General features: G+C 43.5%; 2 protein-coding genes across 3 annotated transcripts in view; one reads left to right on the forward strand and one right to left on the reverse strand.

Moving 5' to 3' along the window:
• cenpp (centromere protein P) overlaps positions 1 to 25,034 on the forward strand; it is a 74,076-nt gene that overhangs the window by 46,957 nt on the left and 2,085 nt on the right. The gene's annotated exons all lie outside the window — the stretch shown is intronic.
• On the reverse strand, positions 4,760 to 24,944 carry ecm2 (extracellular matrix protein 2, female organ and adipocyte specific). 2 transcript variants are annotated; one of them, XM_068595935.1, is made up of 13 exons: positions 24,641 to 24,944; positions 23,080 to 23,300; positions 19,677 to 19,820; positions 19,418 to 19,573; positions 15,985 to 16,173; positions 13,165 to 13,974; positions 12,321 to 12,436; positions 11,816 to 11,951; positions 11,028 to 11,185; positions 10,031 to 10,170; positions 9,621 to 9,733; positions 8,587 to 8,800; positions 4,760 to 6,387 (listed from the first exon to the last, which is right to left on the reverse strand). In XM_068595935.1, exons 3-13 carry the CDS (start codon positions 19,816 to 19,818, stop codon positions 6,216 to 6,218), a joined length of 2,346 nt encoding a protein of 781 aa, XP_068452036.1. In that variant the 5' UTR covers positions 19,819 to 19,820; positions 23,080 to 23,300; positions 24,641 to 24,944; the 3' UTR covers positions 4,760 to 6,215. The 2 variants fall into 2 exon arrangements, with proteins under 2 accessions (XP_068452036.1, XP_068452038.1); XM_068595937.1 differs by lacking the exon at positions 23,080 to 23,300.

Here is a 25,034-nt window from a genome sequence, read left to right on the forward strand (position 1 = left end):
CGGCTCCCTCGGGAGTTCAAGCGTTACACTTTTCCTTTTTCCATTCGGCGCTTGTGTTTTCTGCTGAGCTGAGCAGGAACGGCGCTTCTGAGACGCAACTTATGGCCGAGTCAGACGGTGCAAATATGCCCCGGTTTGGCAGCCGGACAAACCGAAATGGGAGCCGGTCTGTGTTCTGCTTTCAGTGCTGCTTCTTTGCGGGGAAACAATATTTTCCAATCCATCAGAGATCTGGTTAAATGATCATCTCGTCAAAAGGAAGTCTGTCGAGCTCACGTTTTTAAAGCTAATTCATAAATAAAAAAGGAAGTTTATCATTTGTTTTTTCCTATCTGCAGTTTCCAACTCCCATAAAACTGACTTACAAGCAATAAGACACTTATTCACTGTTCACCCCCCACAGGGTGAGGCAGGGACATCTTCATCATCATCATCAATGTGTTGACGGGGTCACTGTGCTCATAACCAGGAAGTAAAAAGGTTGTTGCTACCTGATGGAGAGATGTTTCTTTAGGATGTGTGAGCTTAAGTAGATTGTTCTTATCTACTTAGTTTTTAAGAGGGAACTTGTGTTGTGTCAGGTTTCGTGGGGTTGTAATTGGACATTTTATTTATAGAATTATCTATTGATTATTATCTATCTATTTAGTTACCTTTTAACTAAAAGTCTACTCTTGGTTACCTTTAACTAAAAGTCTACTCTTGGTTACCTTTAACTAAAAGTCTACTCTTGGTTACCTTTAACTAAAAGTCTACTCTTGGTTACCTTTAACTAAAAGTCTACTCTTGGTTACCTTTAACTAAAAGTCTACTCTTGGTTACCTTTAACTAAAAGTCTACTCTTGGTTACCTTTAACTAAAAGTCTACTCTCGGGTACCTTTAACTAAAAGTCTCTCCTCAGGCTCAATGTACAGTTCCTTGTAGCTCTGCTGACACAAACCTCTGTTATGAGCCAGACTTCAGGATGAAAGCAACACTTTTCTAATTGGAAGCTGGTGTAAACTTGCTTCATGTGCACTCTGTGAGGACACAGACTTTGTTCTACATGTCAGGACTAAGCCGGCAGTTTATCCTTTTGTGTATTACTCTCATCCAACAAGTCAAAAAGCAACCTTTAGAAATGTTTAGTTTTCTTTTTTTTTTCCTTCACTTCTGAAGGATCTTGCAGGAAAACCTCATACTTCTCAGCTGACTGGTCTGCCACAGAAATATTTCATTTGGTCGCTTCAATAGTCCAGAGAGGGAAATTGGTTTGTGGTAGTGCAAGAAATCCATGGCGTAATCGTCGGTATTACAGTATTCAAACTGCAAATTAAATGCTGGAGATTATTTCCTGATGGAGACGCTGTGCGTTCCTGACGGGAGGCGGTCGGGACGTCTCTTCTCTCTCAGAGCGTCACGCTTTCCAACCCGTCAGAGGTCCGCGACGGCTCTGCAGCGGCCCGGAGCGCGTTGTGTTGAGAAGAGTTTCCTCCATCTGGGCCTTTTCGAATGGCGCTGGAGTCACCGGGGCAACTGGCAGGCTGCCGGCGCCGAGAAGTTGCCTCAGCGCTGATGTTGCTTTGGTGCCACAGGAAGCTTCTGGTGCCAGGAAACACTTTATTAGAGCTGCGACGGGGTCACAACTCTGCGTATTACCTGCTGCTGGGAGCGATGCCGGGCTGCACAACAGACCAGTGTTCCTCCACCTTCACCTCCACCTTCACCTCCACCACGAGTCCACGCACCGAGCTCTATGAATATTCTGCATAAGCTCCGAATGTGCTTTCAATATTGGTAGAATATTAACGTCACAAAAGTATGAATATATATATATATATATATATTTTTTTTTTTTTTTTTTTACTTGGGAGCCAAACCTATGGAAGCCCATTTCCGCTACACAAAAAAAAAAAAAAGACCAAAAAAAAATTTATTTTTTTTTTCGTTGCCTTTTTTCAAGTTAACAAAAAAAGGCAAGGGAAAAAAAGTTGCAATTTTTTTATTCATTTATTTTTATTTTTTATTTTTTGGGTCTTAATTTTTTTATTTTTTTTTTGGTCTTAATTTTTTTACTTTTTTTTTTTTTTAACTTTCGCGGCATTTTTTTCGTTGCCTTTTTTCAAGTTAACAAAAAAAGGCAACGAAAAAAAAAGTCCCTTTTTTTTATGGTAATTTTAAAAAAAAAACATTTTGGGGTCCTAATTTATTTTTATTTTTTCTGGTCTTACGTTTTTTTGGGGGGGGTCCTAATTGTTTTTTTTGGTCCTAATTGTTTTTTTTGGTCATTATTATTATTATTATTATTATTATTATTATTATTATTTTATTTTTTTTGTGTCAGAAATGGGCTTCCATACAACCTGAGTCCATTCTTATATTTAACTTTCGCGGTGTCGTTCTACAAGCCCTCGATGTTTCCATCAATCAGTACTTTCTTGTAAAGAACCTCATTTTGGGAGCCGGCAGTCTGAACTCATTTCCTCTGAGAAAACTGTAACTTTCAAACGGATGTCGTTGCGAAGGGATTCAAACCAACAGGCAGAATCTGAAAGGAAGCTAAGACGACACTTGTTGTGAGTCGCCGGAAGCGAAGATAAAAACAGTTTTATTATTATAACATGATTATGGTATTAAATATAGAGTAAATACAGATGGTGTTAAATTGAAAATGAATCTGTGGTTTCGCAGTAAAACCTTTAACGCGTTGAAAACTGTGGAACCAGTTTTGTCTCCAGACCTCTTTTTCTCTGTCTGAGTCGTTGTAGGAACCCAAAATTAATTACAATAGTTGTGTTTATTGTATTTATTTGTTCAGCAAAGTCTTGGGGAAAAAATGTTTATCTGTAAAAAAAAATCACTTTTGAAAGATAGTTTGATGGTAACTATGAACATCCAGCATGATATGAGCCAGATTCACCAAAAAAGCCTCCTGGAGCGTCAATAAGACACATTTATGGAAAGATTAGGACCTAAAGAATCAGAACCTGCAAAAACAATCACAATAAAACAAAGTCTTGTCCTGTTAGGAAGGAGTTTCAGTCAAGAAAACATAAAGAAATAAGTATAGACATTTCATTTCTATCATCTTGTGACCAAAACTCCAAAGTTACATAAACCAGAGTCGTGCTGAAAGAATTCCTCCTGTTATTGTTGAATCAAGGTCCTTTTGTACCTGTTGATGAAATATCTGCTGAGTACATAAAACCTGAGTCATGATCCTCCAACCTGAGGATCACTGCGGAGGTCATGTGACCATCAGATGCCTTCAGGGGTTTGAGCTGTGAGGCTGATGAAGGCAGCAGCTGTTCACGTTGGCAGACCAGGAGAAACTTTGCTTTTCAACAGGAAACCGTGAGATCTTTTGCGCTTTGGCTCGTCGGTGCAAAGTTTTCCATCTGAAGGACGATGAGACGACATCTTAAAAAGTGACCAGACATTACTGATTGTTGTTTTTTTTTATTGCTTTTCTACTTTTCAGATTTATGATTGTCTGCATATAATTGTCTAATATGTTCTCTTTTGCTGAGGTTTTTTGTCCTCCTCACATTTTAGCTTTTCTTTTCCATCTGTCTGCTACTGAAGTAAATGATCCTCAACCTCAGGCTTTCAGAGGAAAATATTATGATAAACTTGGCTTTTCAGCTCTTATAATTACAGCTCTCGCTGGATGTGTATTTCATGAGGGGAGAGGACATGCGATGCAAAGATTACCGCATTTCATCACGACCGGTCATTCAATACTCGGCCATTTAACCGGCCGTCGCGGCTCCGTCTCGCCCTGGAGGCCCGAGGCGTTAACTTGATAACAGGGAAGTAAAGGATTGTTCTCCTCGGGGTGCTGGACTGTGGACGGGCTCAGGGAAATCCAGCGTTCAGTCGTTTCTCCTCCTCACAGGTTGAGCATTTGCATTCAGTGTCAACAACCTTTTAAAAAAAAAAAATGAAACCTCAAGGTGTTGGACGGCGAGCCAGATGGAAACACGAGGCTCATGACGCCTCGTTCCAGACCTCTGAGTCACCTTCAGATTCTGTTTTCATCACTTCAAATACATCTGGTTCTGCATTAATTGGCTGTACGGCTTTTAAGATTTCACCAACTATCGCATTTTTAAGTTAGAATTCACTGTAGGGACTTTAACGATCCACAAACATCTCTAAACAATCATGGCAAGTTATTATTAGTCCAAACATATAACGTCAAGTTATATTAGTAGAAGATTGAATCCACATTGTTGTGTTAACTAGATAATAGTCTGACAGCTGTGTAAGAGCCTGATGCAGTTCTTCATCAGGTGTTCCTCACACTTGTAATCAAGATGTTGACCTCTACGACAAGAGGAACCGTGTGTGTGCTCTGCCATCATCACACAGTTTGGATGCAGACACCAGCTGCACATTTTAAGCCACTCTGCATCTGACAAATTGTCCAAAAAAATACATTTTCATGAATATAAAGTGTGATACTTCAGATGTGTTTTGAGTTGATTCAGAGACGGCGATCCCTTCCGGAGTCGTTCATCATTCACAAATATTCACATGCGTGTGCTTGGTCAGGACCGTTTGGCACCACTTTGACTAGGTTTAGGAAAAGATGGTGTGTGAGGTAAAACAAGTCATTTCTTCCTGCAACGTGAGAGTGAAAACAGGCTCGGTCTCCACCTTTTGTGAACCCTCACGGCCTCAAGAGTTCCTTATTGACACGACCACCAGAGCTGTTATCATCATGTCATGATGTCTTTTTTCATAGGACTTAGTGAATGTAGGTGAGACGTCATCGATCAGGCAACATTGTGAAGTTTATTTGAATTTTCCATCGTAACATTATGTCGACCTGCAGTATATATGATTGTTGACACATTAAATACACATTTTGTCATATCGTTAATGCATGTTGGCCAGCCAAAAGCAAGGTGAGGGGCAGAAGTAACAGAGGTCTTAACTGTAAATGGACATTTCAAGTCACTGTAGCTTGAGTCAAAGCAACGGTACAATCTGTAAGTACTACAGGAGCTTTTAGTCCACATTCTCCCCGCTCAATCATAAAGGATTTACTCTCCCAACCTGCAGAAGCCTTCTTTAATTCAGTCAGTGCTGATGTTGAGTTATTAACACATGACACTCCAGTTACTTGGGTTGATAGTTGAAGCATAAACATAGGCGTATGGTGAAAAACCTCATTCTAAATGTTGAATTTACTGTTGGAAAGAAACATGTCTGGAGCCAATGGTCCACAGAACTTTACCCATGTAAACCTGCTGAAACCGAGTAAACGCAACAACTGCATTTAATATGTCTCCTGTTCAATAATGTGACAGTTATTACTACTGTTATTGATATAAACTTGGCCCGACATCACTCTCTATGTCCTGATTTGTCTGTTGTTGAGGGGCCTTCAATGGCAGAAAGCTGCGCTGTAAATCATAACGTCCTTTAATATTCCTAAAACACTGCTGTGTCAAGAAGACATCCGGCTCAAGCGCACCAGAGGACGTTACTGTCTGCTTCAGTCGATATATCTTCTGTCTTTTATCTGTCAGAGGGACGAGCTTTTCCAACAGCGCTCCTTTAACTGCTCGTCCTCTTTAACACAAAGAGCTCAGGGGATGTGTCACGCATCGTGATCACGCTACTCCTTTCCATGTTGGAGACTCCATGAAGAGAACGGCATTGGAAGGAACGGCTGAGAAGTGGAACATGAAGGTGGCGAGGTCGTTAAAAATAATGTTGTTGGGCCTGCGGTCTCATTTCACCGAATTCCTTCCATTTTCTTTATGAGCGTTTGCGTTTTACTGTGTAAGGGGGGCAGCAGTTCTTTCCATTGAAAAAGGGCTTAACATTTTTACTAAAGGAGACAGATGTGTTTGATTCTGATGTCTGAAGGTGTTCTGTCATCTTCAGGTTAAGGTGGGCCAGGAAACGCTGCAAAGCAAACACACCAGACCTAAAACTGTGTGTGTTAGGGCCCAAGAAGAAGAAAACCTCCTTTCTGTGCAACACGTAGAGAGGTTTAGTCCAAAGATATGAACGGGATGGGAGCAAAACATTACAATGAGGCAGCTGTGTTTCAATTTTAAACCTTCTATATCATGTGATTGCCTTTTTTTCTAATCAAAATCCTATTATTGTGGGTCTCTTTTCAATAACATACAGCATCAGAGGCAGCTAGTAGAGGAGGGCAACGTATTGAATGCTGTCACTTCTCTTTGCACATCAAAATCGGTGCGTTTCGTTGTCATTTTGTAGTTTTCTGTGGTTTTAAGACCACACTGGAGGAGGAGCGTACGCAGGAGAAGGCCGTCGGCGAGACCTTCTTGGGGTCCATGTAGTTGTTTTCCAGCCTCACGGCCACCAGGGTCGAGTCCCCGCTGTGGTTTGGGTCGCAGATGCTTTCGTCACGGACGCTCCTGAAAGACGGGGATCAGGATGCAGTTAGATGCAGCTTAAGTAGAGAATTTTTATTGGGTCTATAAAACGTCAAAAAGTAATTTTGAAACGCCGTCACAGTTTCCTAAAGCCCTCCGCGATGTCTTCAGGTTGCACGTTATGCTCGCCAACTGTCCACAATCCAAAGATATTCTGTGTACTTTTATCACACAAAGCAGCCAAATCTTAACAATTGAAACAATGCAATGAGGTTGGTTTTTTTTGCTCAAAATGTTCTTTTCAATGTGATTTATTCAGTCCCTTACAAGACTGCAGCTGTAACGAATTAATTGTAAAATCAGAAACAGACTTTTCATTTGTATCCTAAAAATGTTTCATATTCTCAACATTCGTTATCAGTTAAGCTTTTTTTTTTATCTTATCTGATACTGATTGTGGAGTTCCTCAAGGAAGCATCCTAGGGACTATTTTTTTTATTTTTTATGTGCTGGCAATCATGTCAAACAGATCTTGTTGGGATTTTATAGTTGGATGTATATCACCAAAATGAGTTTTAAAGACAATATGACACTGAAATGCTGGTTTAGTTAAAGGTCACCTTTTATTTTCTATAAAACGGTTAGCACGCTCTGGAGTTTAAATAGTTGGGAATGTGTTTTAAAATGTCAACTTTTCTTATGAAACCAGGCTACAGGCCGGACTCGGTGTGTGTGGTTCGTGGATGGACCTGAGAGGAGTCATGAGGTGATTCAGGGTGACTCTCAGGTGGAAACAGACATCCACTTGTTGTGTTTCTTGTCGTCAGGACGACGCTTCGTTAAGTGAATGTTCAGCTCTGACATCGTCTGGTGGGAAGAAGCGAGTGACTCAGTCGTCTGGCCGGCTCTGCTGTGGGAGTCTCTGTCATTGGTCTTTTTCCCCTTAAACCACCTGGTTTCATTGTTTTCTGTTTGCATAATTTTTGAGGTTTTGTGTGCGTAGTATGAATAATATCTCTCTCTTACAACAGAGGTCCTATTTTCTCTAGTTTTTTCCTTCATGTCATGACTACATTCTTCAAGTTTTTTATCACAGAAATGGTTCCCAGATCTCTGATATTAATGTGATCAGTCAAACAAACAAATCACTGAGCCCAACATCAAAAGTCTGAAATTTTCTTCAAAGGTCTTTCCAATTTAAAAATAACTAAATGTTCCATTTGGTTTTGTTCAGATATTGAGACATATTGTATAAATTAAATCAGCGAAACGTTTTCCAAACTTCATCTACACTACAACCCACCTGTTATAGATATGAATTGCTGTTATTACAGTAATTAAACTGGGTAAACTGTAAGAGGGATCTAGTGAGGTACCGGGTCAGAGGGATCTAGTGAGGTACCGGGCGAGAGGGATCTAGTGAGGTACCGGGCGAGAGGGATCTAGTGAGGTACCGGGCGAGAGGGATCTAGTGAGGTACCGGGCGAGAGGGATCTAGTGAGGTACCGGGCGAGAGGGATCTAGTGAGGTACCGGGCGAGAGGGATCTAGTGAGGTACCGGGCGAGAGGGATCTAGTGAGGTACCGGGCGAGTGGGATCTAGTGAGGTACCGGGCGAGTGGGATCTAGTGAGGTACCGGGCGAGTGGGATCTAGTGAGGTACCGGGCGAGTGGGATCTATTGAGGTACCGGGCGAGTGGGATCTATTGAGGTACCGGGCGAGTGGGATCTATTGAGGTACCGGGCGAGTGGGATCTATTGAGGTACCGGGCGAGTGGGATCTAGTGAGGTACCGGGCGAGTGGGATCTATTGAGGTACCGGAGAGAGGGATCTAGTGAGGTACCGGTCAGAGGGATCTCGTGACAAACAGGATCAAATTTAATTCTGTGAGGCTCAAATTATGTTTTTTTTCCGACAATATTCCCACATAGTCGTTGTGGATGAGGACTAATATCAATACGTTTTAATGAATGTAATTTGATGAATTCGTCATAGTAATACTACATTTAATTTGCATCGCGCGTCAGAAGGTACTCAAGGCACTTTACACACTAACAACGGAAAGAATAGAAGCAAAGACAATGCACACAACAGAGATTACATAACGGTAATAAACAAAACAAAAACTTAACCAGCGTCATATTTCTGTTTTTAAAATCAAACCCAAGAAAGACGAGCTGTATTGCGAGGTCGTGAATACTTGTCCACCCTGATGGGTATTTGGCGACACCGGCTTCATACCTGATGGCGTTATCGTCGAGTCTGAGGAAGTGCAGGTTGGTCATCTCGTTGATGCCGGACGGGACCGAGACCAGCTGGTTGTGATCCAGACACAGTTCCACCATGGACTGGTACGAGCCGAAGAAGGACTCGGGCTCGATGGCCTCCCCGTCCAGTTTGTTGTAGGACAGGTAGAGGTACTCGATCCCAGGCTCCATGTGGGCGAAGACGTAACCTGTGGAGGTGTAGGAAGGAAAACCGGGAGTCATTGTCATTGAATCATATCTTTACAAACTCAGCTAATGCTCTGTTTGGTAGCGAATGAAGTCGAGGGTTGTGGGACAGATGGTGTGCTGAACATTGTTATTGATCTCTTTCACATTTTCATGAGCGCGAGGTACAAAAGGCTCCCTGTCCTGTCAGATCCTTTAAGATGGCGTCCAGTGTGTGAATACACTTTGCAGATTTGTTGGCTCCACTCCGGCCTCGTCTTCTAGCCTTGTTTGATGCTCTTCGTGACCCTGGCCGGCTTCTCTCCAGCGAGATAACGAGTCGCAGACGAGGATTCTCTATTGCTTCTTCTGGTTTCAGGTATTGGTTGTCCCGCTCTGTGCCGATGCAGAAGTTCAATAAAAGATGGTTGCTCCTGCGTTTGATGGGGTTAAACTTCTTCAGCTCAAATCATTTCACGATGACCTCCCTGCTGCCGATTCCTGAAAGTACCTGGAACTTGTTCAGTATCAGTAATCTGAGCAGGACCCGAATTCAGTGCCAGGATCCTTTTTTTTAATTTTTTTTTTAAGGAAGGTGAAACGTTGAGAGAATGAAAACTCGCTGAACATTTTTTCCCTGCAGTACAGGTTACATGTACAGGTTATATGTACTGTATGCGTCGAGCAGCTACTTTATGTACAGATTTTAGTTTTCCTTTTTATATATTTTTTACTTTTTGAAAACTAAGAGACCCGCATAAAGAATCCAGAGTGAACCAGTTAAAACCTTTTCCCACCTGTGAGGTATCACGTTGGTCAGCCAGGTGTCACACTTTCACCTACCGGGGATTCTCTCTATGTTGTTCCCCACCAGCACCAGGTGGACCAGAGATCTGGGCAGGTACGACGGAACCAGGTAAAGGTCATTGTTTGAAAGGTCGATGGACTCCAGATTTCTGCAAAAGGAGGAGGAAGATGAGGGGAGGAAGGAAATGGAAGGAAATGAAGGGATTTGATGGCGGCCGATTGGAGGAATACGAAACTAAAATGGAGAAACCATCCAAAGCAAATGTTCCTGTCCACTTTTTTTAAAACCAGCTGTAATGTGTAAAGGCAGATGAAACCCTCTGCTGGAACCAGCACATGACGTTATGGTAGTGAAGTAAAAAATATCTGTATTGGTGACGGCTGATACGACGATTTTAAATTCTGGCGATTGCAGCGTGACGGCGGCGGCGCTGCTTCTGTCGGACCTGTGGTTGATCCAGGCCAGCGGGGCGATCCGGGTCTCGTCCAGCCGGTTGTTCCTCAAGGAAACCACGTTCAGACTGTGGGTCTGATTGAACACCGTCTCTGAGATTTCCTCAATCAGGTTGTTCTCCAAGTACAGCTCCTAAAACGACAGGAGGAGAAGAAAAAAGAGAAACCGAGTGGTTGACATCAACGGAATCGGAGAGGGAAACACTTTGATTGGTGGTAACTTGTGGAAAGTTACTTGATTTTAGTGTCGGAGCCACAGTAGGATCCCATGAAGTTAAACGCGTCCTAGTTTTTAATGAGCTATGAGTTTGTCATTAAACTGTTGTGTGAACTGAGTGCTTTTGGTTCAGAGATCTTAGCAGACAAGTCTGTGGTTTGTTGGGACTTTTTCGGGTTACATGCATGATCTACCCTTTAAAAGTAATTGGAGCCGTTTGTAGTATTTAGTGATGTAATGTACGGGGTTTTGGGCTTTGCAGAGTGTGTGAGAAACCCCCTCTAAGTTCATAACGTGAGACTTTTTAAGGTCGATGTAAAGCAGCAGCAGGCCGCCAGTGTTTGCAGTGTTTGTGGTTAACCAGAGGCCGTAATTACAAGTCAAGTGGTGGCCTGGTTTCCCACAGGTAGAAGCAGAGTTTACTCAGTGGAGGAGGTTTAAACATCAGAGCGGGAGAAAAAAATACTGAAGCATCAACAGATCTAAATTCCTGACTCCTGATTCCTAAGTGACTGACTGCAGCTGCTCAGAAGGACGAAGGCAATGTGACTGTTTCCACAAAGAGTACAAACTTATTGAACCAGGCTCAGTTCTCTATGAGCACCGTTACATAAGTTGGCTATTCCTTTTTTTTTTTTTAAATAATACCCGAACACTTTGGACTTTCATGAAGGAAGTCAAAAGTCTGTCTCCGTGAGGTTTCCCAGAGATGGGAATAAAAATGTAAGAGCTGGAGCGACGCACTCGTTATGTAATCAGATGTTGCTTCATACCAGCAGTGAACTGGGGAGGCCCTGTGGGACGGTGCGGAAGTGGTTTTTGCCCAGTCTGAGGTAGGAGAGCTGCAGGAGGGGAGCGAAGGCCTTAGGATCGACGTTCCCTTCACTCAGCAGGTTTCCCTCCAACTCCAGAATCATCAGGCTGCTCAGACCTTAAAGATACAACAACACAACAGCAGATAAACGTTTCTGTAACGGCAACAGATCAGCAAATTCTCATTTCACTGCGTGCGACGTACATTTCTAACACAACTGTGAAACATTAGAGTTCATCAGAAGGAACAATGAAGACGTCTACTCGTGATCTCAGGGGCAAAGCGAAGGTTTACATCACCGACGAGGGCCGGGAAAGATTGTTTGTGAACGATGTAATACAAACAATGGTTTGTGCTCATCGGAGAAGAAGAAGAAGTAAAAGTCTGACGATCAAAGAGAGTTTGCTCAAGCATTGTGTCCTTGAGCAAGACACTTAACCCTGAATGGCTCCCCATTGCTGTGTTTACGGTGTTTAGAGCAAAAATGGAAGTTGCTTCGGTTGAAAGCGTCAGCCAACTAAATGTTAGTGAGCTGCCACATGAAAGTCTTTGTGTGATCTGGTTAATGTCTCCGGCTCCGTCTTTGATCCTTTTGTGGCGTTCGTTCTGTTCTGTATCACCGAATGTTTGCATACGGAGAGTAAACTCCACTTCATGGCTTCAGAAAGTCTACGAACGCTCAGCGGTCGTCGACCGCCGGCCCCGGTACGGGAGGAGAGGTGCATTATGGGAAACTGCGGCGCTCACCTCGGAAGCTGTTCTCGTCGATTCTCCTCAGTCGGTTCTCGCTGATCTTCAGCTCCTGCAGGGTCGGGGGGAGGTCAGCGGGCACGGCCTCCAGAAGGTTCCCGTCCAAGTAGAGACGGCTCAGCATCTTCAGACCCTGACACACACACACACACACACACACACACACACACACACACACACACACACAGTACTGGTGATACTGGGAAGTTGGAAGCACCCTTTTTAAAAACGCCTATTTAAAAACAATCTAATTTCTGCAGTTTTGCATGAACATATTTTTTAAATCAGTATCATTTGTGTTATTTATTACTGGTCTTGATCTATTCGACACCTTTGAGGTCTGATAATATTCTCCCATATTTATTCCCCCGCTGGTTGATTGCAGTACTTTACTTTCACACGTCCGTCGCCTCGAGAGAATAACAAGAACCGAGAGCGAGGCAGACGACTAGGGAGGAAAAAAAGTTTTATTCTGAAGGGCCACCGTGGTTTGGCGTCTTACTTTGAAGGCTTTGGCGTCAACGCCGCTTGAGACGAGTTTGTTCTTCTTGAGGTTGATCCACTCCAGGTTTGGGATGCCGTTGAAGGCGTCTGCTGGGATGCTGCTGATGTCGTTGCCTGCAGGCCAGAAGAGTTTCAGTCAGGAAGCTCGTGCAGGTTCACTACGGGGTTCATTCAGTTGCATCACTTGTTCTCCAACGTTTTGGGTTCAAATCATTTATTTGCTGAGCTGACTCCACTTGTACTCAGTATGTTGTCTCTCCTCGCTCATGGACAGAAAATACAGACGGCAGCTTCACACTTTTAGCCGGTTTTCATCGTCGCGTTGCAAAGTTTGTGTGACGTCGCCAGCAGCAGGTTGTGTTAACATTCCTGCTGTGCGGTTTGCAACGAGCTAACAGCAGAAGCTTAACGTAGCCGAAGATCATTTTCAAGGTCAAAGATGGACCTTCATAAGTGAAGTGAAGCTTCTTCTGCGGTGAAACATCAGCTGATCAGTTTCTGGAAGTTAAAATCTACAACTTTACTTTAAATTATTGTATCTGAAAATGTACAAAAGTTTGATTTTGGTTACTCATTCTATAGCCAACATCCTGTTTTGAGTAGCGATTGTTCAAAAAAAAAAAAAAACTACAGTGATCAGCAGGTTTAGAAAATTACTGAAGCTTTATGAAACCAAAAAAAACAATAGAGTTTACGATAAGGAGTCGTTTTTTTTTAGATTTACATCTTCAGTAGAAGCCAACGTGCTTCTACTGTGTGTGTGTGTGTGTGTGTGTGTGTGTGTGTGTGTGTGTGTGTGTGTGTGTGTGTGTGTGTGTGTGTGTGTGTGTCCTCGTGCTCACCCTCCAGACTGAGAGACTTGAGCTCTTGGATGGACAGAGGAGGGAAGTACGTGAGTTTGGCGTTATCGCACGTCAGCGTGACGTCGGAGATCTCACATCCTGGAGGAAGGACTCTCCTGTCCTCCACCACCTCCTCCCTCTCCTCCTCCCACACCTCCTCCCACTCCTCCACCTCCTCTACGCCTGCTCCCGTGTCCTTCAGCTCCTCCTCCGTCGCAGCAGGAGGTTGTGGTATGGGAGCAGGGAGGAGGTCTGGTTCCTCTGGTTCTTCGGGTTCTTGTGGTGGCATCTCAAACACGTCTCCTCTCAGCCACACCTCCTGTACCCTCTTCTTCTCCTCTTCCTCCTCTTCCACCAGAGCCAGCAGCTCCTCCCTCAGCATCTCCTCCCGTCTCCACCGTTCCTCCTCCAGCTTCCTCTCCTTCTCCCTCGCCTCTCTCTCCGCTGCCTCCTTCTGCCTCCTGTCGGCCTCGTCCTGTCTCCTCCTCTTCTCCTCCTCCTCCACGTGCCTCTTCCACTCCCTCTCCTCCTTCTCCACCTGCAGCCTCAGCGCCTCCTCCTCAGCTCTCCTCTTCCCCTCCACTATCTTCCTTTGTTTCTCCGCCTGCTCCTTCCTCTGCCTCCTCCTCGTCTTCCTCGCCTCGTCCTTCTTCCTCAGGCGCTCCTCCTCCTCGCGGTGCTCCTCTTCCTCCCGCCAGAGGATGCGCTGGATCTCCTCCTGGGTCAGCGGAGGCGTCGCCGCCGCCGCCGCCTCGCCGGGGTCGTTGGGAACTGGGGAGTCACCAGAAAGGTCAAGGCCGAGGTCGGGGTCTTGGGTGGGTGCAGGGTGGCAGCCAATCAGAGGGCAGGAGGGCGGTCAAGAGGAAAGGAAAGAAAAGAGTTGACGGGGACAGAAAGAAGGAAGGAAGGAAGGGATAGAAAGAGGAGAGGAGGAAATAAAGGAAACTAAAAGAGAAGACACAGACAGACGAGAGGTGGACAGACAGACGGCTGTGTGTTAGTGACCGGCGGCTCGAGTCCGTCTGGTTGCAGCTACAGACCGGTCTGAACCAGATCCCATCAAACTGCTTCTACTTGGCCCACAGACGGAGGAGTTGGTCTTCTTGTGTCCGCCAGTTGGCACTGGATTCATATTCAATCATTAAGACCAGCGGTTCTCAAACTGTGGGGCGCGACCCTCTAGTGGGGCGCGGAGGTATTACAGGTGGGGCGCAGGAAAGATGCAGATTCTTAAAAAATATATATATTTATTTTAAATCCTTTAATATGGAAGCGCATTTTCGCACAAAAAAAAATTAGGACTAAAAAAATTTAAATTAAGACCATATATATATATATATATATATATATATATATATATATATATATATATATATATATATATATATATATATATAAAATTACCACAACATTTTTTTTCGTTGACTTGAAAAAAGTTGATTCTTTTTTTTGTCTTTTTTTTTTTTGGTCCTAATTTTTTGTGTGTGACAGAAATGGGCTTCCATACACTTTATTAATCCCACAGTGGGGGGATTATTCTCTGCATGTCATCATTCTCAGTAATGAAGCAGCTTTGTGCTGCTGTGAAGCTCTGGGGCTTCAGTGCCTTGCTCAAGGACACTTCAACAGTAATCCAACCGGCTTCCTTGTTCATCTTTATGACAAATATGAGTTATTTTTCTCACATATATAACTTTATTTGCATTGTTTTAACAAAGTGATTGCTCATGTTGTTAGTTGTTGTCAGATGGAGCAATCTGGTTCACTTGAAAGGGATTTACATTTTCTTTAATCTCTTCATTAAAAAAGCAAAGATGGAGGAGTCTCAACAAGTTGGACCATTTTGTTCCATGTTGTTGGGGCGGTGGAACATTTTGCTTCCTCAAAGTGGAGACAGAAACAGTTTGAGAACCGCTGAGTTAGACCAACTTCAGCTCACTCGTCTGACACTTCGGGCTGTTTTACGCTCATGAAACCAACAGACATCCAGCCTGGAACAGAAAGAACAAACGTCTGACTGTGTTGAATCCGTAAGAATTAAGAATTTGTACGGTTGCGTCATTATTTGTCAAACTTTTACTGTTTTAACCTACAACAACAGATATGTTGGGTTTAAATGAACAGACTGAGTATATTTATGAGTATAAAACAGCTTTCAGTGTTTTTCCCTTCACAGTTAACTCCACACAGTTGTCAAACAGTGTACTTGTACACATGTGTACATGTTTCCGCAGTCATTTTATTGCTGTATTTATCGAGAACGGTGATAATTCAACAGACAAAATGGCTTATTTATATTATATTATATATATATATATATATATATATATATATATATATATATATATATATATATATATATATATATATATATATATATTCGCTGTGGATTCAGAGTTTTCATTTTGAGGAGATTGAATTGACAGTAAAGGTGGAACCAACACTGGACATGTTAAACCAACATGTGGTATCTCCCAATACACACACCTGTTAAAACTCTCACAACATGTGTCTTAAACCAACACAAAAATGTGCACAACACATTTTTTTTTTTTAAAGCCATGACGGGAACAGGAAGCAACATGCAGAGGCCTCGGAGATGGAAACGGCTTCATTTAAATTATTGCAGGAGACGTGTGAAGAGTTTAATTCCACATCAAATGAATCATAGAAAGGCAATAATAGAAACGAATAGAACTAGTTGTTGTTCCAGTGAAGCCTGGAACCTTTCAAACTTTGATCCTGTTGCCCAGAAACCGTTGCTCGTCTCCGTTGCCTCTGGATGTTGCACCATGGCGTTGCCACATGTTGTGTTGCTACCTGACTCCATGCAGACGGGGCAGCACTCCCCAGCGGGCGTGAAGGGGAAGTGGCAATGCATTGTGGGACAGGTGATCTCGTCACAGAGCACCCGCCCGCCGGTGCACAGACACGTCACACAGGGCTCTGGGGACCAGACGGCCTGGTGGAACATGGTGAGGCCCCGGTACTCACACTGGCCCTGCTTACCTGAAACAACAGAGCAACACCTTTATGGTATACTATGTATAGCATTGTTTTATATGTGTATATATAATTGATTGAATTGAATACTTGTCAAAAGACAACAGTTTAAGCTGCTCCCACGGCAAAGACAAACATTTAAAACAAACAGACATTTAAAAACATCAGAAATAAGTGGATTAAAGTGCATGTGCCGTTAATATATGCTGGGACTTAAATAGAACATATAACATAATTGAGCTTCAACCTTTTAGAAACCGTGCGCTAAAATCCTTCCTGCGCCCATTTTAAGTCCCAGCATGCCCCATTCAGACAATCTTTTGGCATTAAATACATAATTTTTCCATTTTTGGAACCGAACGACACAGTTTTTTTGACTGAAACTTCTTCCTAACTGGACAAGTCTTTGTTTTATTGTGATTTTTGTTGCAGATTCTGATTCTTTAGGTCCTAATATTTTCAAAAAGGTGTCTTATTGACGCTCCAGGAGGCTTTTTTGGGGAAACTGGCTCATATCATGCTGGATGTTCATAGTTACCATCAAAACATCTTTTAAAAGTGATTTTTTTTTTTGCAGATATACATTTTTTTCCCAAGACTTTGCTGAACAAATACATACAATAAACACAAGTATTGGGATTAATTTGTGGTTCGTACGACGACTCAAACAGCAGCAGTAATTGCTGTGTGCGTCTGGTGGAATCTACAGCCTGTACTTTACCATCAGAACCAGACAAAGCAGTGATTTGTAGCCGCTCCGCTCCTCCCGCCGCATCAACTCCACCCTTCAACATCCGACCCCGGACGGGGACGGAGCAGTGAGTCAGGGGAAGAGCCAGTAAACCACTATGATGCAGCTCCCAGGGGCTCTTTGTGTGTATTGTGAGTCCGTCCCGTCTGTCATCTATCCGTCCTAATGGCATGCTCTTTGTGACGGCCAGAGAAGCACAGGTAGTTAAGAGGCTCAGGTTATTTCTCTTAAATACTGTCTCTCCATCTCTGAGAGCAGTGACACCGTCACCCTGTCATCTCTGCCGCAGCACACATACTTTACAGCTTTTCTTTTCTGCGTACAATGTGATCTCCCCGTCGTCCTTGAATGTGTTCATTGTCTGGTGAATTGAAGGGTTTTGTTGAAATGACACGGCGGCCGTCAGACTGCTGCAGCACCATGTTTCTCTCTGGTGGCCACTGAATATCTTCATGTGTTTCACCAGCAGAGAAACAGTTAGTGGATTCAGCGATGGACAAAAATGTATTGTCAACCGTGTGAACAATCAGTTTCCGAGCAAATACACCCAATAATTTTTCTTTTTTTGCGTTTTGGACTACTGGTCAGATGCCGACCGTCGTGTGTGATATTAATGTAACCTAAAAGAAGAAAGAAGTGAAGGGTGATTGAGTGAGAGGCTCCAAGGTCACTTTTTAAAGTGTGTCTGTCTCAGAGTTTTCAGAGAGGTCGAAACCAGGGGTGTCAAACATACGGCCCGCGGGCCGGAACCGGCCCACCAGGGGGTCCAGTCCGGCCCACCGGATAACTGTTAAAATTACTTTTTTTTTCTTTTTTTAGTTAAAATTTTAACTAAAAACATAAATAAAATTAAACTAAAAAAAAATAGAAATTATTTTTCAAAATAAAAAATGTAAACTTTTTTTTTAAATTAAAAAATCTGTTTAAATTCTAACTAAAAAAAAAATTTTTTAAAAAGAAAATGTTTTTTTTTATGTATTAATGTTTTTAAATTTTAACTTAAAAAAAATTACAAAAAAAATAAAACGATTGACGGGAGCGCTGATATTATTAAAGATGAATTGTCAACTGGCCGTATTCATTCATGGTGTTAATAATAGTTCGCTGGTCCCCTTAACTTTTAACTTTTGTCCCGTTAACTAAAGTGAGTTTGACTCTTCTGGTCGACACGATGGAAACACGCTCAACACGAGCGCAGAGCAACTTGTTCTGCAGCCGTCTTTGTTCATCCTCCACGTGGCGTCATCGTGGTATTCGAACCCTCAGAGGTTGGAAGGAGACGTTGCATCTCCATCTAGTGAAACTACTAAAGCAACATCTCGTCTTAACTCTCACACTCGAGTCCTGTAACGTTGACAGACGGTTCGCTGTCACGTCGTCTGTTGACATCCAATCTGCTCACGAGGCGTGTTCTCACATCCCAAACGACAGCGGAACAAAAACAACAGAACCGAAAACAGAGTCGCCCTGCAGCTCCTGACGAGAGACGGCCACCAGCGCCGCCGTCCCTTCTAATTACACAACGCTGACGCTGCGGCTTCGTGGTTTCAAACTGAGGCCTTTGAGGTCCTCGTCTCTGTGTGGGATTTGTTTTCTCTTCAGCTCTTTTCCCACAGACGGTTTTCCCTTCTGTTCATGAGCCGTAATAAAAGTTAGCTTCACCATGAGGCCTGTTCTCACAGGAGGTTCATTTGTTGTCTTCAAATGTCATCGATTATCAGGATTATATGGATTATATGGATTCAGATTGTCTTTATTTTCACGCTTACACGTTGTGTCCTGGTGGTGTTCCCTACCCGGAGAGGTTAGAAGATGCATTTCTACGTAAAAACCATGTGCGCTAACATTAGCAAAGTATGTTAGCACATTGTTAGCTAGCGTTAGCTTGACTTGGGTCTAAATTCACTGCTATAATCATTAAAACCCAGCAGGCTTTACAGAACAGCTTTGTTCTGTAACGTCATTGTGATCGCAGCTGTTACTTCTTCTTGTTGACTCGTCTGCTTCTCTTAAATAGCTTTTTTAGTTTTTCTAAAATAGTATTTATTCGACAGCGTCGTCTTCATGGTGACTGACAGATGGCGCAGATCCAGTTTGAATCCACTTCTTTTCTAAACTAAAACCAGGCTTTTGCAGGATTATTTTTTAACATTTTCTTTTATACCGGGTGTAACGTTAATCTGCTCACATCAGCTCCAACGCTCTGTTTCAAATGTCTGACAGGAAGCTGGATGAGTCTGTTTTATGAACTGTAGATTTAAAGTTTGGGTTTTGGACTCTTAGTCAGTCAACAGATGTCATCTGGGACTGCGAAGGACATCGCTATATTTTATAAACTCAATGATTAACAAACAATATATATAGATACAGGCAATGAAAACGATAATTTGAGTGATGCCCCAATACACACTTCAGGAAGATCTGGAGTCGTCTCACTAACCTGGGTTAAAGGTTGAGTTACTGGTCTCGTTAACTTGATTTGTTTCTGGTCTCACTGACCTGGGATAACGCTGTAGCTGGAGTGCGGTTCTTGTAGTTTCTTATAGGACTTCATGATCAGAGCGTTTCCTTGGTCGTCTCCAGGCTCCGCCGGCACGCCGTGACCCAGTCTGATGTTGAGAGGCCTGGAGCGCCCCGCTCTGGCCCGCGAAGGACCTGCAGCGCATGCTCATGTCAATGCAGGCGGACGGGATAGGAACTTAATCCCCGTTCTTATTCAAAGCCCAAACGGCTGAATCCCAGGTAGCGTCTTCCTCACCTTGTCCGTCCCTCTTCCTCTTCCCCCGGCGGGCGTCTCGGTCCTGGTTGCGAGGTTTGTTCCCGGCCTGAGCGTTGGAGGCGTTGGAGGCGGTCACGACCACCAGCAGCCACAAACTGGCCGCCACCAGCCACCACCTCATCGCTGCAGGGAGATGAGAGCCGGCTCAGCTTTTATACAGGAAAGCTTTGACTCCTAGAGATCCTCACCATGGATGCTACCTCTAGATGCTATCTCTAGATAGTGTCTCTAGCAGGTATCTCTAGATAGTGTCTCTAGATAGTGTCTCTAGATAGTGTCTCTAGCAGGTATCTTTAGATAGTATCTCTAGATAGTGTCTCTAGCAGGTATCTCTAGATAGTATCTCTAGATAGTGTCTCTAGATAGTGTCTCTAGCAGGTATCTCTAGATAGTATCTCTAGCAGGTATCTCTAGATAGTATCTCTAGATAGTATCTCTAGATAGTGTCTCTAGCAGGTATCTCTAGATAGTATCTCTAGATAGTATCTCTAGATAGTGTCTCTAGCAGGTATCTCTAGATAGTATCTCTAGATAGTGTCTCTAGATAGTGTCTCTAGCAGGTATCTCTAGATAGTATCTCTAGATAGTGTCTCTAGAAGGTATCTTTAGATAGTGTCTCTAGATAGTATCTCTAGAGATACTTTCTCTAAGATAGTATCTCGTATCTCTTGATAGTATCTCTAGACAGTGATACCAAAGTCTTACTTTGAGAAACACAAACATCTTTCTACAAAACACTTTTCCTTCATTAGATCTCAAATTTCCCAATCCTCAAAACTTCTGATGCGCTGAAGACGTTTTGTTCCAAACCCCAAAAAAACCCAAATGGGTTCAGAACCCAGCTGGTTAATGAGATATAACGAGGACAAAAAGGAAAATATAAAACTGTGAATTCTCCCAACAGAGTGGTTGTAAATCACAACTTGAGAAGGTTCACTGACAGCCGGGGGTTCGAGTCCAGACTGCTCTCCACCTCTCTTTCTCCTCACTCACTTCTCAGTCTTCTCTCAACTGTCAACCCTCAATCTGAACATCAAATCGTGAGGAGAAACAACGTTTTATCCACACATTTTGAAATGCAACGATCTAAAATATCTGGAAGACCAAACAGACGGATAATTAAGACGAAGGTTTTTTTTACCTGCAGCAGCTTCCTGGACAAAAAGAAGCTTTCAGTGCTGCAGCCGGCCTTCATATAGCTTTCTGCTGGGGTCCTAATGGCCGGTTCCGTGTGTGTGTGTGTGTGTGTGTGTGTGTGTGTGTGTGTGTGTGTGTGTGTGTGTGTGTGTGTGTGTGTGTGTGTGTGTGTGTGTGTGTGTGTGTGTGTGTGTGTGTGTGTGTGTGTAATGACTAGTCTTCGGTACACACAGCAGTCCTGTCATTATTAAAGCACACACCTTCACACACCTGATAGTTGCAGCAGATTCAACTGGTTCTCTCTATCGGCCTCAATAACAATAATAAAATGGGGCTCTGCCCCAGTGCATGTTGGGAGCTGTTGTGTTGAATCGTAAAGCTCGACTCTTAAGAAAAGAGAGATATTTATCTCAGGAGGAGGAGACTCTCGGGCTGAAAGAAAAGCCTCTTTAAGTATTTTGGTTCTTCAGCTGGACTCAAACACACGACTCTAAAATGAAGATGAGCGTTTTATTGTCTTGAGTTTATCCAGAACATTAAAGAGTTAAACACTCAAACTAAATGAGATGTTAAGGGTAGAGATTATGAAACATGGTGAGTAGGAAGATTTGATCAAATACAAGTGCAAATGGATTATTTGAGTATTTACAGAGTTTGAACCCTTTGTGATTTTAACAATGTTAAACAACAATGAACTAGTTTGCATCCAAAATCTGCTCCCATGAAGTTTTTTCAGAGCAGCATATTTTAAACATGATGAGAAGTATCCGCCCACACACACACATGCACACACTCTCTCTCTCTCCAACATTCACATTAATATTCACGTTCTCTTTGAGATGGAAACTAAACTCCAGTCTGCAGCTCCTCGCCTCCCATCGACCAATGGGAACCCGAGAAAAGAGAGAGAGAGAGAGAGAGAGAGAGAGAGAGAGAGAGAGAGAGAGAGAGAGAGAGAGAGAGAGAGAGAGAGAGAGAGAGAGAGAGAGAGAGAGAGAGAGAGAGAGAGAGAGAGAGAGAGAGAGAGAGAGAGAGAGAGAGAGAGAGAGATCTACTGAACGCAGTCGGAGGAAAAGAAAACAGGAGGGAGGGGAGAGAAACGGAAAGTATTCAGCAGTTCAGTTTCTGGATGAGCAGGAACAGACGGAGAGACTTCCAGCAGCAACAGGGAGGATAAAAATAACCTGGAGGCCGTTTGGAATTAAGGAAATCTTTCCCTCAGTCTTTCTCATTAACTGAGGTTAAAACTGTGTGTGTGTGTGTGTGTGTGTGTGTGTGTGTGTGTGTGTGTGTGTGTGTGTGTGTGTGTGTGTGTGTGTGTGTGTGTTTTTCTCATCAGTAACAAAACACACTAAAGAAATGACTGTGCTCGTCTCCAGAGTCTCTGGACGTGTTGGTTGCCGTGTTCCCTCTTATATTTATAAATATTGGCTGTCCCGCTCCATGTCAGAGCAGCAACATGGCGGTTACTCGCCGTGATGCTGTTGTACGGCCTCCTGGATGCAAACTGTGTGCAACAGTTCACACGTTGCAGCGAGAGAAAGTGTTCCAGCAACTTGTCCCTTGATGATGATGAAGAAGGAGGAGGAGAAGAATGAGAAGGAGTAGAAGAAGAACTACAGATAAAGTCTCTGGAGCGACGTGAAGTGTGTATTCTGTTACACAACAAGAGACACATAAAGCTTCAGGTCTCATGTCTCAGAATAGTCGTTCCTTCAATCTCATCTTTTAAATATTCAAATGAATCTAAAGAAATGCAGCTGACTCACTTCTGTTCTGGTAAATGTTCCCCTTGTGGAAGTTGCGCTGCAACGTTGAATAAGCTCATTATTTTCCCTCAGAATTTCGTCTATTTGTTTAGATGATTATTGAGAAATGTCTCTAAACCAGGAAACCAAAGCAACACAAAGTGGAAACCGAGTTATTTTAGAAACAGAAACACAGATGTTGGAGCACGTTTTGTCGTGGCACTCCTCAAACGTCCTCATCGCTCTGAGGGAAGCTGAGGAGCGATGCCTCAGCACCAGGAGGTGCAAGGACACGTTCAGCTTCTCTTTAAGTCAAACAATCTGGATCAGATTCAGTCGTAGTCTAGTTCACCAGTTACAAAAACAAAGTCCTCGTCGTTTTCTTTTGGACCTTCGTTGAAGATCATCTGTTTACAAACCGTCCCCACAAAGACAGAAAGACAGGCGGAGGAGGCGGAGCCCAGGAGACGGACACACAGACGTGGACGCTACTTTACCAGCAGTTTGAAGGCGGCTGAGAGACTCCAGGCCAAAATTCTTCCTCCCTCTTTTCTCCTCCTCCGGTTCTGCAGGAGCTCCAGGGGAGATGTGTGTGTGTGTCGCTGTGTGATGATGCCGTGTGTGTGTGTGTGTTTTGTGTCTCAGATCGTAGAGAAGTGTGTGTGGAGCAGAGCAGGCTAGCAGAGCTTTGAGGGGAAGGTTAGGATTTGTTCTGCAGCTGGAAGAGAGAGAGAGAGTGAGTAATGAACAGAGAGAGAGAGAGAGAGAGAGACAGTAATGAACAGAGAGAGAGAGAGAGAGAGAGACAGTAATGAACAGAGAGAGAGAGACAGGTCTGACATGTGTCTTCCCGTCTGAGGACACGCTGCCAACACGCTGCAGAGTATCAGAGAAGCGAACCAGCGAGAGCTCAATGTTCTCATGTTGAACAGTTGAAAAGGGCAGAAAGAGGAGGCGGCTTGTTGAAGATGAAACATGACGGTCTGACTGAGGTGAAGAGGTCAGAGGTGAAGAGGTCAGAGGTCACACAAGACCAAACATCCCACTTCCATGTGAACCAGAAGACTTTGTGTGAAAAGCTTTTCACAGACTGGAGAAACGTCTGAAAGATAGTAAAAACCTTCCTGAACTAAAGGACGATTACAAAATGGAGGAATAATGTGCTTATTAGCACAAAAGAAACAGTTTCATGTTACCAAGCTGTTTAATTACAAACCTCTGGTACAGTGAAACAGAATGTGTTTAATATTTAGGAGATTTGGTTAAATTAGTCAATTTTGAAGTGTTAACTTTTAAGTTCAAGAATAAAAACCGATAGCTCGTTTCATTTTAGAGTTTTTAAATCTCAGAAATCCATGTAAAATAAAAATGTGTGACTAAAACTACTCAGTTTAACTTTATCAACGCTCATTATTGTTTTGAGTGTCTGAAAGTGTAAAATATAAATATAAAGTCTTAAAATCTAACAAAACATGTACAGTTCTATCAACAAAAATCCCACAATGCAATTCTGGAAACTCAACGTAAGCCGACACTGCATCTGTCAGTGATGGCCTGGAAAAGTATTTGAAAAAAGACTTTAAATAGTCATTGAAAGTGCTTGAATTCATATATTTTGTGCCAGGTTATAAAATACTTTTGATCCTTCCACAGCGCCAACATCAACCGTTAACTGACTACCGTAAAAGTCGGGTAGTTGTTCCCGTTAGCTCCCCGCTGTAGCCAGCTGGCTGCTGTGCTGCTAGCTCTCTGCTAGCTCCCTGATAACCACCAACGGTAGCGGGATCAGCTGGACGCCGCTAGCTAGCTAGCTACAGCCGGGAGCTAGCAGCAGCGCTAGCTTGTTACAGCCGGGGAGCTAGCAGCAGCGCTAGCTAGCTACAGCCGGGAGCTAGCAGCAGCGCTAGCTTGTTACAGCCGGGGAGCTAGCAGCAGCGCTAGCTTGTTACAGCGGGGAGCTAGCAGCAACACGGAACAAACTGAATAAAACACAGTAGAGAGCAGTAAAGAACCGGTTTCAGGGAGTAGAAACGTCTGATTACACGCACACACACACACCTGCAAATGCCTCTTGGTTGAGTCACCTGGACACGCCCCTCCTCACTTGTGGGACACGCGCCAGTGTGTTGGGAAGCAGCGCGTGCGCGTCAGTTAAACAGCGGGAAGTCCAGTAACGTAAACTCATCCTCGTTTCTTCCTCAATTTTCGCTGCTGTTTTGTGATGAAAACAAAGAACAGAAGTTTCCACTGGAGCTGAGACGTTTTCATTCATCGTGGCATGACGTCACGCTGAAAGTATTCTCTGTTTCCTCTCACTGCGGGTCTCTGTTGTGACTCCGTGTTCAGACTTGTGTGTTTTTGTGTGTTGAATGTTTCCCAGTGTTCAGGTAAACGTGAGCTGCAGCGCCTCCTGCAGGCCACCGGCGGCTCTGCACTGAGTTCCTATAGGATT

The sequence above is a fragment of the Clinocottus analis genome, unplaced genomic scaffold (genome assembly GCF_023055335.1).
Source record: "Clinocottus analis isolate CAN_PGR_092001 unplaced genomic scaffold, fCliAna1.0.p SCAF_32, whole genome shotgun sequence".
NCBI lineage: Eukaryota > Metazoa > Chordata > Actinopteri > Perciformes > Cottidae > Clinocottus > Clinocottus analis.